Consider the following 15,926-nt stretch of genomic DNA (forward strand, 5'->3'; position numbering starts at 1 on the left):
ATGTGCCTATAAGCATGTATGGGCATGTATGAGCAAGTCTGTGGGCAAGTGATATTAAGCAGGAACTTCCCAGTATAGCTTTTCCTTATAGAAAGAGAGAAGCACTTCTCTTGACATATCCAAAACCTTGTAGTACTTGATAAACAGGGCTTTAGGTGGTCCATGGGAAGTACTGTAGGTTCTTCCTGGTCAAGCAGGAGTACAAAGCCTCCTTAACTCACACACTAAGGTTTGATAGATTAATAACTTCTTCTCCTTCTACCCACCTGCTAAAACTGTTCTCTCAGCCTCAACTCAATTCCATATTAGAGAGAACAATAAGTGGATATTTTCCCATCAGCAGGGAAAACTGCCCTGCTGTCAACTATTAGGACAATCCTACTCACTGGCCTCATTAACACGGCAGAATAGAGCAGAGACTTTGCAGACAGAGGAAATGCATGCTGGCCTCCTTTTTTTGTGTCATGGGTGGAAGAACAGCACATTAAACCAGCTGTCTGGATGTGTTTTTAGAATGCATACCTTGGCATCATGATGTTAATATGGCTATTGGCTAATAATGCTTGGAAAATAAGCTATTTCCCCTAAAGCTTGGGAAACTGCTTGGCTTCTTCTGTGGCTGATTTTAATTTAAAGCAGATTCAGCTATGGTCCAGATATCACTGAGAGCATAGTAAGCTTTGCGTTCTCTGCCAACACTGTCTCCAGCGAGTGTCTAGTTTCATTCTGTCCATCTTCTAATCCCCACCTGATTTACTGTTTCAGCAGAATATTGAGAGTCCTTAGTGTTGTTTTTGCCACTGGTTTGGCTGTACACCAGAAAAACAGAATAAGAATAAGAACTTTTATTTCAAGCACATATTGCGAATGGCCAAGATTTGTATTTCTGAGCTTGGAAATCTTGATCAATGTCATAATAATGACAGTAATAACAATGGTGATCTTTTTTAAAAACCAGAAGCCTCCCACACATTTATCTGCTTAGCTTCCTCTTTAAAACTTGTGTTGACACAGTAATTCTAGCTTTTTCTCATGTTTCACTTGATTTCCCAATTTAACTGAGCTATCTACCATAATTTCACTATCCCATAATTATTCCATTCTGCAACAATACAATACAATACAATACAATACAATACAATACAATACAATACAATACCCCTTAAATGGAGGTGATAGGAAGATCAGAAAATCCGAAAATCTCTCTCTGGAGAAAGGAAAGATCTATTTGAGATGCCCATATGTACTCTGCTCTTTTTTTTGTGGCCTCATCATGAACTTTTGTGGCCTCTTGCAAACTGCTGGGAGTTGCGGGATAATTAAGCTCAGAGCCACTAATGTAACCTGCTATGGACTTAAGGTTCAACCAAACTTCACTTTTTTATTTAGCTCTGTGTTTAATTTCTTAATATTATTACAGCTTGTTAAAGATTGAAACCTTCAGAAGGTTTGGTTGTATTTGCTTTGTGAGTTCTTATTTAAGAAAGAAGATTGCAAGCTTTATAGGATTTTTTTAATTTACAAATGAAACTAGATATTTGATAATTACAAAAAGATGTATAAATATACATTTAATAAATAAATGAGTAAATATCAAGTCAGAGAAGTGACTATGAGAATATGAACAGCAATATAAATAATTTCTCTTCACTGGAATTACAAAAGGGACTCGATAAGGATGCTAACAATTCTCAAGAAGAGTCAAGAGAGTATGAAAAATCAAATATTTGGATTTTGAAGGAACTCCAGTTTGTTGGAGAAATGGAAACGAATACGAAATCACTTTATTTGCTCAAGTTTAATAATGGTTTGCTGGTAATGTCTAATGGTTTACAGATTAAAACTGTGTAACAATATTTTAAGGACGGAGATTTATAAAGATGCGATTTTATCTCCAGTGAGGTTTAATGGATTTTTTATTAGGATTGGATGACGTTACTTTGAAATTTTTGTTTACTTGAAAATGTTATATAAATGTAAAAGGAAAGATTCAAAGTGGGTTAACTAATGTAATTTGTATGGTATATTGTTATTACAGATAATCCTTAACATATTTTTACTGATTAAGATGGAATGAAGTGTTAAAGATTTTATTATAGAGGATGGAATGTGATATAGGACGAAGTAGTGATTTTTTAATATATGGCAATAAACTGTTAATGTTGACTATACTTACTGGGAAGGAAGAGAGAGGTTTTTTTCTTTTTTCTTTTTCTGCATTTTTTTATTTTCATGTTTTATTTTGTCTTTCTTTTTTGTATATTTTTTATTCAGTGTAGCGTATCAGTTTTATTTGAATAACATCATCCTTAGTAAACTAATTGGGATAAAAATGGGTTAGAAAGGGGGCATTTTTCTAACATTCAAACATAAAACAAGAGAATGTAATTGCTAAAAGAAAGTTCTACTTTAGTAATATGTTTTTAGTTCAGCCCTCTGTACAGGGTGGAAAAGTGCAACACCTCTGACATTAGCATCAACTTCCATTAATGGAGATCCCACCATTTATTGAGGCTTTTGTTCCCTTCTTAAACTGTTCTTTCCATTAGGAAAGTTTTCCTGATGTCCAGTCAAATCTATTTCCTTGTAACTTAAACCCTTTCTTGCTGTCCTTTTCTTGAACCACTCAGAACAATTTTGTTACATTTTTTTATAATAGGGGTCTCCAAACTTGTGGACTTCAATATCCAGAATGGCTGCCTGAGGAATTCGGAGAGATGAAGTCCATAAGTCTTAAAATTGCCAAGTTTGGAGACTCCTGTTCTATATCACTGTCCTTCAAATAATTGAAGATAGCTATCATGTCTCCCTGCAGTCTTCTGTTCTTCAGGCAAACATATCAATCATCTCTCATCATTCCTTATAACTCCTTCCAGGTCCCACATAATATTGGTTGCTTTTCTCTGGACCTACACTCTCTGAACACCGGAATCCTTTTGGCATGGATTGTTAACTAATAAGGTCCTTTTAAGCTTACACTCATGCTGTTTGTTTTTCCTATTCAAATGTAGAATGTTGTATTTTTCTCTGCTAAGATTCATTTTGCTAGTTTTTCAACAATGCTCCATTCTATCGAATTTCTCTAAATTTTGCCACTCTAAATCTAGAAAAGACTGTCCTCTAAAGTGCTTTTTTCTCTTATCTTTGTGCTATCTGCAGATTTGATAATAATATATTCAGTGGTGGGATTCAAATATGTGAACAACCGGTTCTCTGTGTGGATGCTGCTTCTGGAAGTCCATTCTGGGCCTGGACAACAAAAAATTAGTTACTGGTTCTGCTGAAGTGATGTGAACCAGCTGAATCCCACCACTGAATATTTTCCAAACCCTCATCAAAATCATTTAAAAATATGTTGAGCAGCACAGAGTCTAAAAAAGCCCTGTGTTATGGTGCTCAACATTTCAGTCTTGAAACAGAACCATTCACTCAATTCTTTTACATATACTGTATCCCTCTAATAGAAATATAGCCTAGTACAGTTTTCATGTTCCTCAAGCATTTCTTGAATGCTTTGTTGAAGAAAAAGTTCACTATGCCTACCATATTCTCACGGTCACTTTTATCAAAAAGTCAGGATGTTCTGTTATGATGTATATTGTTAAAGTCATGCTAGCTTTTGCCAAGTTATGTAGTCTACCATAACCTGAGTCCTGTGACTCATCTCATTTGAAGATAGGAACAACATTTGTTCTTTTCCAGTTCTCTAGCACAATGCCTATCCTTCATGATTTCTCAAAAAAAAAATATTATAGAATAGGCTCAAAAATAATATTGACAAACTCTTTCATGACTCTCAAAAGTAATTATTCTAGTTTTGGAGACCTGAACCCATTCATGGTCACCAGATACTCCCTAATAAAGTCTGCATTTATTTTGAATGGCTTCAACTCCAAATAATCCATTCAATTTGGAAATCTGATTTCATTTAAATTCTTCATGGAATCTACATTGCTATCTTTTTAGATACTAAACAAGTACAGTCATGTGATCCAACTCCCACCCTAGTCATCTTGTATACTGTAGATTTAATTATATTAGCTTCAAAAGTGACAAAGTATATGGCACCCTTGGTATATTTGGGATATTATGAGATCCTAAAATCTTTCTATATGCCCTTAGATTCCATTTTCCCCTGTAGACCTGTGATTATATCCATAAACTGTATCTTTCTAGATGAGGACCAGATTCTAATCTCCAAATCTTCCTTCAAGAAGAAAAGATAAAATAGCAACAGCAGCAGTAGCAGCAGCAGTAACAGTAAACTAGCATGCTTTCTTTACCTGGTGGATAGCACTTAATAGCAATGTTATTAATATTTTATATATTTAGAATAGAATAACAGAGTTGGAGGTCTTCTAGTCCAACCTCCTGCTTAGGCAGGAAACCCTATACTATTTCAGAAAAATGGTTGTCCAATCTCTTCTTAAAAACTTTCAGTGTTGGAGCATTCACAACTTCTGGAGGCAGGTTGTTCCACTGATTAATTGTTCTGTCAGGAAATTTCTCCTTAGTTCTAGGTTGCTTCTCTCCTTGATTAGTTTCCATCCATGGTTTCTTCTCCTGCCCTCAGGTGCTTTGGACAATAGCTTGACTCCCTCTTCTTTATGGCAGCCCCTGAGTTATTGGAACACTGCTATCATGCTACCCCTAGTCCTTCTTTTCATTAAACTTTCATTAAATTAAATTAAATTAATGAAGTAAATTTATTTATTTACTCATTCATTCATTTATTTATCCTCTGCCTTTATTATTTGTAAATAATAATTTATAAATTATTTAAATATTTAATATTTGTAAATAAGTCAAGGCAGCAAGCATACTTAATACTCCTTAATACTCCCATAATAACAACCCTGTGAAATCAGGTGGGCTGAGATAGAGTGAGAAAGTCACTCTAAAGTCACTAGACCTCATGGTCTTTTGGTTTCTAACCTAGCATGTGTCTCTCTTCCAGACAACAGTCTGTTGACGTTACTTGAAACTCCTAATTTCTCTTCAGTGTTGAAGTATCTATAATATTCTTAACTTGATAAATAGCTTGTAACAAGTAGAATTCTACAGTAGTGGGAGCATTTAATGAACTCAGCTGACCCCAGAGAGGCTGAACAGGATTAAACTTGGACATCATGAATGGAAGACAACCAGGAATGCTCAGCCCTGTAGATGAACTTGGGAAGTTGAAAAGGCTCCTCAGAAGAAGGCAGTGATGCAAATATGTACATTGTTGCTAGAAAAATTTACTTTGGCTCAATGGAGTCCTTACCTTCCAGCAAGCTAATCAGTCCTGGAGGATGACAGTTCCTAAAGGAACAAAAAAACATGGAATTGGTACCACTTTCGTTGGGGAGATTTCATCCTATTTATCTGGTTTCATTTTGGTTGCTTGAAATGATGTTTTCCATCTCTGTCACTTACATAGTTTAGAGAGCATTTCTGGTATACTGGGATAATACAAAAAGAAAATACCTCAAAATACCTGTTTAGAAGCCACAGAAAGTTCTCCAAGAATTCACTTTGCCTTTTCTGAAAGGTATCTAATTTATCTGTTTTTGAAAACTCGAGGAGACAAATGTGAACTCTTTACTTACTTACTTACTTACTTTTTACTGCCTCACTTTTTTTCATTGGGTTCATTATTCTTGTCTTTCTGTTTGATAGTTTATATTTGGGGAGAGATAATATCGTGTGTTTCTCTTTTCTGCTGTCAGCTAAAAATGGTAACAAGAAAGGTGAGAAAAACAAGAAGAGCAATGAAAGAACACCAGATGGCGACTATGAAAGGCGAAACACTGGTGAAGACAGCAGACAAAGTAAGCGAGAATGAAGATTTGTTTGCACTTCTTTTTTGGACGAACCCTTTCTTGGGACAAATTTTAATGACATGAAAAGCTATCCTAAAAATAAATATTTGATCTTATGGAATATGAAGGTGGTTCATTACAGTGGTTCCTTTATAATAAGAACTTATCAAACTTCTTTGTGAAGTGCAAGAAAAGCACTTAAAGGTTAAAATGGATAAGTGTGGGAGAAAGCGAAGATGACAGGCAAAGGACTTCGAGTGCTTAGCTGTAGATTTATATACTGATTAAATTTCAGAGGAATAAATCAGAATAAGACAGATCTAAAAGGCATCCAGATCAAAAGGTGTCAAAATCCAAAGCTTCACAAATGACATGGCAATTTTTAAAAAAATGTAGACACAGACAATGCTTTTATAAAGTGGCAATGTTGCTTTTCAAGCTTCTATGGAACACAAAAAGCAGGATGACAAGCAGGTGGAGGAGGAAGAGGGCTTAATTTTGCAACTGACAGCTCTAGCTTTTAATTACAGTATCTGCTTTTAGAGGGTTCCCCAATTATAGTGATCTGCACTGAAGAATGTTGACTGTTGAAGTAATATATTATATAACTACTGTATCAGTATTTCAGAATCAGAAAATAGAGATGTGACTATTTCAACCCATCATATTTGGCACACTGTTTTTTAGCTGTTCTTCTGTCCCTTAACCCCAAATTAAACAAGGTATTATTAACTGGATGCATTTCCAGGAATCAACCTTTCCTTGCTGAAGTTTCTGATTGCACAATTTAAGTTAATCGGCCCTCGAGCAGGCTACTCTGACTTATCAGGACAGTACAGGAACAAGTCATGAGTCGGTTGTGCTTCTAGGGATACAGCTCTCAATTACAACCTGCTGTTCCTTGGTGACAGATGAGCACAAAGATGTTTCAGGCAATCAATATGTGTGTCTTGAAGCTAGGAAGAAGTGCTTCTTCTATCTCCTAGTTTTAAGTTGGGATAAAAAGCCTATTTTCCTCCGTGTGCTGATACTGATGGCAAACCAAACACACTGTTTTGTATAGAATTTCTCAGCTTGTCTTATTATACCATACTGGTTTGTACAGGGATTGAGCAAAGATAGGAGTAAGGAATAGGATCCAGTCCCCTAGTTAAAAGCCCTGTGCAATAAAGGTCAGATTATTGCTGATACCTTGGCAGCAACACTACCTATTTCTGTGTTGAAATGTTCAACTTGCAGAAAACATCCTTCCCCATTCTTGCAGCAGGCGGAAGGTAGGATATGGCAATGATGGCGAACCTTTTAGAGTGCCCCAAAACTGGCCCCGCCCCCACTCCACCCCCTGCCCCACCCCTGCCCTGCCTCCACCTCTCCTGCCCACAGGGCCACTCATCGCCTCTAGGGCCCACTGCAGATCGCCCAGCAGCGCCATGGTGGCCACGCCCTTTGCCCGCGCCCCGCAGCATCAACTGTGCACGATGGGGTGTGAGGGCAGAATCTTATCTACTCTGTCTGGCTGCCATGTCCTTGGCTGCACTGCTCCGTGTGGGCCACGTTCGGGGGCGACTCTCCTCCAGGGAGGCTGTTGGTGAGGAGTGGGTCACGTGGGAGGCAAGGCTGGGGCAATGGCACATGTGCCCAGAGAGGGCTCCGAGTGCCGCCTCTGGCACCCGTGCCATAGGTTCACCACCACTGGTATATGGCATAATAATCAGTATAATTCCCCATCTGGAGAAGTAGGGGAAATTGGGGCAAGGACAGCAAAGAACCAAAGACTATGGATCCATTATAAATGAACAGAAATCCAGGTAAAACATGGTGAAGATGCATTGAGTGAAGGTGCACTCAGTTTTTATTTATATATTATTTTTAATTAATTTTCTATGCCACCTATTGTCAAGGGTTTTCATCTTTGGCAGAGTCAAGGAACCTATGTAGCCATCCACAAAAGGAAAAGCATGTGAAAATTTAGGTTTCTGTCTTATCAGTATTCCAAGGTGGGATTCAGAATATTAAAGTGCATTAGCTACTATTAATACAGGGAAAAAGGGAGAAATTGACAGAGATTAAAGTTAAAACACAGATGAGTTCTTGGTTAAATCCAGATAACTGAGTGACAGAACAGGGAGCTACTTCTTTATTTTTTTTTAAAAAAAACCTGAAGTATAAGTTGACCTTTACTATGAATTGGCCTTTTCAGTAAATCAATAGGCAGTGTGCTTCCAGACAATTGCATATATGTAAAAATTCTGAATATTAAGGGTGCTCTCAAACATAATAGCCACTGCACTAGAAGAAAAAAAATATCTGCCTTCCAAAAACAACAGTCACAGAATTTGGTGATTTTAAAAAAGTTCTTTCACTGTGTACAGTTGGCAGCATTATGAAGGATGACAGTTCTGCCCAGTTCTTGTCACCTTTTGAAAATATTCAAAGTTTAATTATTTTCTGGATAAGTGCGCAGTAAACCATGCAGATGCTGACACTTTTGCAAAAGATTGGGATTATTTTACGGTTGATTTGTATATAATATTTAGAAAATCTAATATCAAAACCTGCAGTATAGTAAAACAAGTGGCTGGGGTGATTGGACAGCCCAGTTATTCCTCTAGTCTCCTGGGAGGTTAGACTTCATAGATACTTTCTGAGGTAACTTTGTACCCTTGTTTAAAAAGCCAAAGGAACATAAGGCTATGCCAAACATTGATCCTCTTCTCACCTTGTGAGAGAGGAGAAAATGGAGAAAGGAGAAAGGAGAAGGAGGAATCTTTCCCCCCCTCTGTTTTTTTAAAGAGTTCAGAGCAGCAGGGGAGACACTGCAGCCAATAAAATGATTCTTGGTTGTACTGTAATAATGGTTTTGAAACATTATTATACCTTGTCTCCAGTTCACTCTATGTTTGTCCCCTTGCAATATAAAAGAATGCTGCCTTTGTTTTGATATAGCACAGTTTTTATGTCCATGTTTTAATTGAAAAAAATAGCTCAGTTTTTCTTTCATGATTTTGTTTAATTACATTTAGATCATTATACTGTAACCAGCAGGAAATAAAAATAAGCTTATTACTATTCCATTCTCTCTCTCTCTCTCTCTCTCTCTCTCTCTCTCTCTCTCTCTCTCTCTCTCTCTCTCTCTCTCTCTCTCTCTCTGTGTGTGTGTGTGTGTGTGTCGGGCTAGGATTGGGAAGAATCAAGTTCTAGGCCTAACTAACTAACCAACCAGGTAGATTACAGTTCATAACCTTGAATGAATCATTTTACTTGATTGCTGCAGGGTTTTACTGCTCACAGGAGAAACTCCGCATGTTAGCTATTATTTTACTGAAGGAAAATTAAATTATCTTTAGAACTGACTTTCAGAACTCTGATCCACCTATTGTACATGTAACCAAGTTAGAGGCTGATTTAGTAATGTGAGAAGTTTGGTGAATTCAGATTTTCAGATTAACTTATTAAATGTGTTCTTCCTGGATCATTATGGAATGTGAAATTGGAAGTTTAGTATTTAAAATCATCAGAATTTTGCAGTTAAGTTATCTAAATAAAAATACTATTTTTGGATTGTATTTATTGGTAATACAGGAAATAAGTATTAACAATTTTCAAGAACAACTTCCCCATATGCCTGAAGAGAAAAGATCAGGGTATGCTACCTGCTCTAACTTATACCAGTGAAACATGGACACTAACCTCACAATTGACACAAAAGCTACGAATGGAGCAAAGAGCCATGGAAAGATACATGTTCGGCATTACAAGACAAGATAGAAAGACCTGCACATGGATTAGAGAACAAAAGAAAGTATAAGATGCCATCAAGAGAGTAAAAGAATGGAAATGGAAATGGGCTGATCACCTAGCAAGAAGAACTGATGGCAGGTGGATCAAGGCAGTCATAGAATGGATCCCGCTTGACAAAAAGGATCCATGAAAGAGACCCAAAACAAGATAGATTGACGACATCAGCAAGTCTTGTGGGCCTAGCTGGCAAAAGAAAGCTCAGAATTGTATTGGTTGGAAACTTGCGAAAGAGGCCTTCATCCTGCAGTGGATAGACAATGTCTAAAATGATGATGATGATGATGATAATGATGATGATGATGATAGAGAGAGAGAGAAAGAGAGAGAGAAAAAGAGAGAGAGAGATGGCATATAAGTGTGTACTAAAATGAGTCAAATTGTTTTGTAACATTGATAATTGATGTAGAAACTAACTAAGCATTGGAAAAATTGACAGTGTTGGGACCAATGGAACCATTGTTTATGAGTAAAAAAATAGCTTCCCTATTATAAACCATCCACTGGTTTTCTCATATTTTATTGAAGGAAATTTCTTTTCTCTATAACTGTTGATTAAAAGTTCACAAATCCTATGATTAACTATATGTTTCTCTTTGGAATAACTGCAGTGTTCATTAGTTACTAAGATAATAAAACATGGATTTAGATAGAATCTATTAAAAGCTGTTTTATTGCATCCTGCAAACTTGGTTATAAGCAGTGGAATAGTCTAGCACCAAGAAAATTGAATGTGTCCCAGACATCTCACTAGATCTTCCTCTCAACTACAAGTGGGTGTGAAAAAGATTTTGCACCATAATCAGCACCATAAAATAATATTTGAAAATATACACAAATCCACTGTAGCTGCGGTTTATTTCATAATCCTATTTTTCTTATGTAATTAAGGTTTTAAATTAATATAGCCAGAAAAACTAAAAAGAACCAAAATAACTCGAGATATTTCAAGCTTGACATTTTAAAAGCTGAACAAAAAAGGATTTCTCTGTTCATCCAGTATGTTAATAAAATTGAGTTCTGTCTGAACTGCATGTTTGAACATTCATTTTCCTATTTGCTGCTTTAAGAAAAACTGTTTAAAGACTTACTTATCTACATGCTGGCTTATTATCAGGCATAGCTGTGCTAGTAGCTGTGTCTACTCTAGTAATGCCTGACTTAATCCTGCCCAGAACGGCAATTAAAATTTGATTTGCCAATAGCCCAAGCATTTACCTCCCTATTTTGTGAGATTAGTTATTTGTTTCAGGTTGCTAACAAGCTGCCACAGGATAAGGAAATGAACAAAATGTAATAAAAAATAGTTTCCTAGTTCATATATTTATTATTTGTAGCATGCAATTCTGAATGGAGTTGCTGCCCTCCCTCAACTGTAGAGCTTAGATCTAAATAGAGAAAAGTGAAATTGGGGATAAGGAGACTGTGAAAGACAACTAAAGAGAAAGAGGCCCACTGATGGCTGAACGAAAATAACTCATTTTTGATATAACACCTTGTTCTTTTTTTTCTTAATGACATAATGTTCAGACTGGACAGAAATCAGATGAACTGGATGAATGTCCATGGAGTTATTTGACCCAGTAGGCCAGATTTTGATAACATGTACCAATAACAACTCCATAAATGCATACATCATCAAGGATAATGTTTAGCCTTTCTGGTCTACTCTAAAGCTCTAGGCATTTTATGTGTTATCATTGTTGTATTAGAACAGCGGTTCTCAACCTATGGGTCGCGACCCCATTTGGGGTCGCTCGACCATTTCACGGGGGTCGCCAAGCAAGGCTGTCCGCCATTTTTTCCCCTTTTCTGGTGGGTGCCTTACCTCCCTTGAGCTGGGCCAGCTGGTGGTCGGCCTGCTCCGTCTCTGCCGCTTGCCAGCTACGCCTCGGCCGGCACAGGGGGCGGAACCATGCATGCATGGCGCTCCCGGGCAGGGAAAGTCCTCGACTTACGACTGGTTGGGTAGTCCTCGACTTACGACCGGTTTAGTCCTCAACTTACGACCGGTTTAGTCCTCGACTTACGACCGGTTTAGTCCTCAACTTACGACCGGTTGGGGGTCGCGGCATTAAAAAGGTTGAGACCCACTGTATTAGAAGTTTATTCCTCTTGAAGCTCTTCTCAATTTGATTCTTTAAAACTGGATTACAAATGAAACTACTCCAATATAGGAAGTCTTTCACCAGATGGTGGCCTTTGGCTAAAATTCTTCATTGCCTTTAAGAGAAACTTGCAATATGTGTTACATTTGCATTTCTTTTTATTTATCTAGTTTAAACAGTATTTAAGCTGCAGTAGCATATGCATGCCTTGAAGACATTTCTTTATTGTGGGGTTTTTAAATATTTTTTTTATTGCTTTAAAAATAATAACAGAGAAAGAAAAGAAGTGAAAAGAATAAAACACAAGAATACATATATTTTCAAAGTAATATGTAAGCAATGCTTAAAAATATGTGAAAAATATAATAGAAAAAATAAGATATGGGGTATAATATGTTGTTAAAACAATAACAGCTACCATTCTATATAAAATAAAACATATATATGTTTGTGGGTTTATTAAAAGCAGGATTATTGTTCAATGAGACTGAGAATAAAAATCACTGTGCAAAACTATATTAAAGGCAATGTGAAGAAGGAAGGATTTGTTGGCAAAAAGCAAAGAAAAACACTTTTAAACAGAGAAATGATTTTTTTCCCTTCAGTTGATTTGGATGTGGACTACTATTATTTTCCTATCCATTCTCTGTCTTTCTCCCCTCCCTGTCAATATGCATCATGTATTAAAATTTTGTGACAGTTTCTGAAGTTCCTCCAAAACTCCACAATCTTCTTTCTGACTATTTTATTTTCCCAAAGGTTGTAGGTGATGGTCTATTCTTGAACTGATACTAACCAATCCATAGGGAAGAGCTGGATGAAGACATCACAAAGATAAGAATATAGAAAATATTTCAGAAAACAGTATCAAAGTTTAGGAGGATCATATAAGATAAGAATACAAAAAATACTTCAGAAGACAGTATCAAAGTTTAGGAGGATCATACAAGCTACAACAATATGCAGACACCAGAAAGATGAATTTCAACAGGGACAACTGTAAAGTCCTACAATTGATTGGGAAACCAAAAATATGAATATAGTTTTGATGATGATCCTGGCTAGCAGGATATTCAAAATGGAACTGTAATGTATAGTGGAACGCAACTGTACATAAATCAATAATATGATGCAACTTCAAAAATATCTAGATCATTGTTCTATTCTGTTCTGCACTTTGAATATGGCATCTGGGCATCTCATTTCAACAGTCCAGAGGAGAAAAGTCAAGATGTTCAAAGACACAAAGGAAAAACAGGCAAGGAATCGTTGTTTGCACTGGAAATTTTTTAGTCTAGAAGGAGTACACTGCAGAGAGAGACATGAAAACTATCTTCATATCTCACAACTATCATGTAAAAGATGGCTGTGTTCCAGAAGACAAACAAGAAACAATGGATTTAAATTATATAAAAGCAGATTTTGAATTGACATCAGAAAAAAATGTAATTAAGAAGTATTCAATAATAGAACTGATTCTTAGAAAGGTAGCAAACTTTCCTTTGATGATGCTTAAAAAAAGGTTGTTTGACCATCTAGTTGACATTCCTGTACTAGGAGATTGGACTAGCTACTCTCCAAGGAGCCTTTCAGACCTTTACATTCTCTGATTATTATTTATTATTTTCTTAGCATAAAAATAATATTGCTGACAGACTATGAAAAACATAACAATTTCAAAAGTACAATTCCTAGGTTATCTTGCTGTACAATATCTGAAGCTTAACTAAATCTCTTGAGTCTTAGTTTAGAAAATAAAGCTCATGAGAAAAGATTTACTGGAAATTCTTGCTTTGAGGTATCTTAGAATAACAGATGCCCAGCATCAATAAATAAATAAACAAACAAACAAGCAAACAAATAAACAAATAAATAAATAAATAAAAGGATTGATTTCCACATCGAGCTGGAATCCAGAAACCAAAGTTATGTGAACTCATTTGAAGATCAATGAATAAATCAAATTTCTCTAAATATAGTAAACAATATTACTAGTTATCTCACTGATATTGTTGTTGCTTATTATTGCATAAAGAGAAAAATACTTCCAACAGATCAAAGTATTAATTTCTTATGCTACAGCATTCTGTACTCAAAGTACGTAAAAATATAAGTAGACCTTGCTTAACAACCCTAATTGGGACTGACCACTCTGCTGCTAAGCTAAGTGGTTACTAAGTGGGAAATTATGAGACCATGATTGTGCTTTCTGAGTAAAAAGAGATGAGACTCCTCAATTTCATATCTTGGGATTTTGTTTACCTCCTACCCGCTCCCACTCCCTTTGAAATGTTCAAGTGCCTGCTTATTGTCTTGTCATATTGCAAATAATGTGATCATAGCCCAGCTTGAAGCTGAGTGCCCTGGGCATACTAGCTAAACAACTTATTCTTCTGAAATCCTTTTTTCCCCTTTTCACTCTGTGATGAGAGTCAGGATGGAAGAAAAAAAAAGCAAAAGATTTCTATGTCTCCTTTGCCTGAAGAAGAGAGATCAGAGAGGGATTTCAAGAGAGTAAGCTCATTGTTCTCTAGACTAGGGTGTAAAACTCCCAATGTCACATGACGTGTCGCAACATATCACAACTTTTTTTCCATTGCTGGCAATGGGGTGGGTGCGGTTTCAGCATGACGCATCCAGCCCCCGGGCCAGCAGTTTGACACCCCTGTTCTAGACATTGAGAGCAATGCAGTTACAACTGCAGTGGGAGTCAGGCAAAGGAGAGATTGCCTATAGAAAGCTCTTGTTTTCTTTCTCTCCCCGACCTTCATAGAATGGAGAAATTAGAGATGGGATTTCACGAACATACTGTAAGCTGTTTGCACAGTGCCCCCGCAGCTCCCAGCCCCAGGCTACAGGCATGATCACATTGTTTGTGTAGAAGAGCAAAACAGCTTATTTTCTTGCAATCTTTTTCTCTCTTATTTCTCTGTTCTACAAGCAGGTGTGGTGAAAACATAAGTCAGGCACAGGTCAATGTGTACTGTAATGATGACACATGACTGAGAAATGTTGTGAAGGTCATAAATAGTCATAAGTGAGCCATAAAGTTAATTTTTCAGTTCCACTGTAACTTTGAATTATTGCTGAATAAATGTTCCATCAAGAATAATACAAAAGCTATCAGTTTAGCAAAACAAAAACAAAAACAAAAAAAACAACAACAACAACAAAACAACAACAACAACAACAACAACAACAACAACAACAATAATAATAATAATAATAATAATAATAATAATAATATATTGCAATGGAGTTTGGTTTGGACAAATATACCACACTTACTGTCAAGCAAGGAAAAATAGTGAAAACTGAAGGAATCAAGATGCCCCACAAAAATAACATTAAGAGTCTGGATGAGGAAAAATACTACAAATACTTGGGTATCCTTCAAGCTGACAACATCAAGCACACTGAAGTCAAGAAAAAGATTAGAGGTGAATACATCAAGACAGTGAAGAAGATCTTAAAGTCCAAACTCAGTGGAGGAAATACCGTGAAGGCAATCAACATCTGGGCAATTCCAGTCATTAGATACACAGCTGGAATAGTGGACTGGACTCAAGCAGAACTAAAAGCAATGAATAAGAAGACCAGAAAAATAATGACAACGAATCATGCCCTTCATCCACGCAGTGACATTGACAGACTCTATCTACCAAGGCAAATAGGTGGATGTAGAATGCTGCAAGTACATCAGATGGTTGAAGAAAAAAATGGCTTTGGAAGAATATCTGAAGGACAATGATGAAGATGCACTGAAATCAGGAAGGCTTACTGACTACTGGAGAGACCAAACTGGCCTACAAGAAAGACCAAATGAAGAACAGAATAGAGGCATGGGAAGACAAAGCACTACATGGCCAGTAGATTAAAAAAATAGGTGGGAAAGCAGATAATAATAAGACCTGGCAATGGCTAAGAGCAGGAAAGTTGAAGGGACTAATTCTGGCTGCACAAGACCAAGCCTTAAGGACAAATGCATACAAAGTCAAAATTGAGAAGACAGCAACAGACAGTAAGTGCCGCCTATGCAAAGAAGCTGAAGAAACAGTGGACCACCTGATAAGCTGCTTCAAGAAGATCACATAGAGTGACTACAAGCAGTGGCATGACAAAGTAGCAACAATGGTGCATTGGAAGATATGCAAGAAATATCATTTGCCTGCAACATAACACCCCGGACTTAACAGTTGTCGATAAGAAAGACAAA

General features: G+C 36.7%; 1 protein-coding gene across 1 annotated transcript in view; it reads left to right on the top strand.

The window, feature by feature from the left end:
- Nucleotides 1-15,926, top strand: part of CPXM2 (carboxypeptidase X, M14 family member 2) — a 96,420-nt gene that overhangs the window by 20,744 nt on the left and 59,750 nt on the right. Inside the window, exon 2 of the mRNA XM_015814223.2 lies at nt 5,712-5,813. Coding sequence (XP_015669709.2) covers nt 5,712-5,813 — 102 coding nt within the window. The remainder of the gene's footprint in view (nt 1-5,711; nt 5,814-15,926) is intronic.

The sequence above is a fragment of the Protobothrops mucrosquamatus genome, unplaced genomic scaffold (genome assembly GCF_001527695.2).
Source record: "Protobothrops mucrosquamatus isolate PMUCROS unplaced genomic scaffold, P.Mucros_1.0 scaffold229, whole genome shotgun sequence".
Lineage (NCBI taxonomy): Eukaryota > Metazoa > Chordata > Lepidosauria > Squamata > Viperidae > Protobothrops > Protobothrops mucrosquamatus.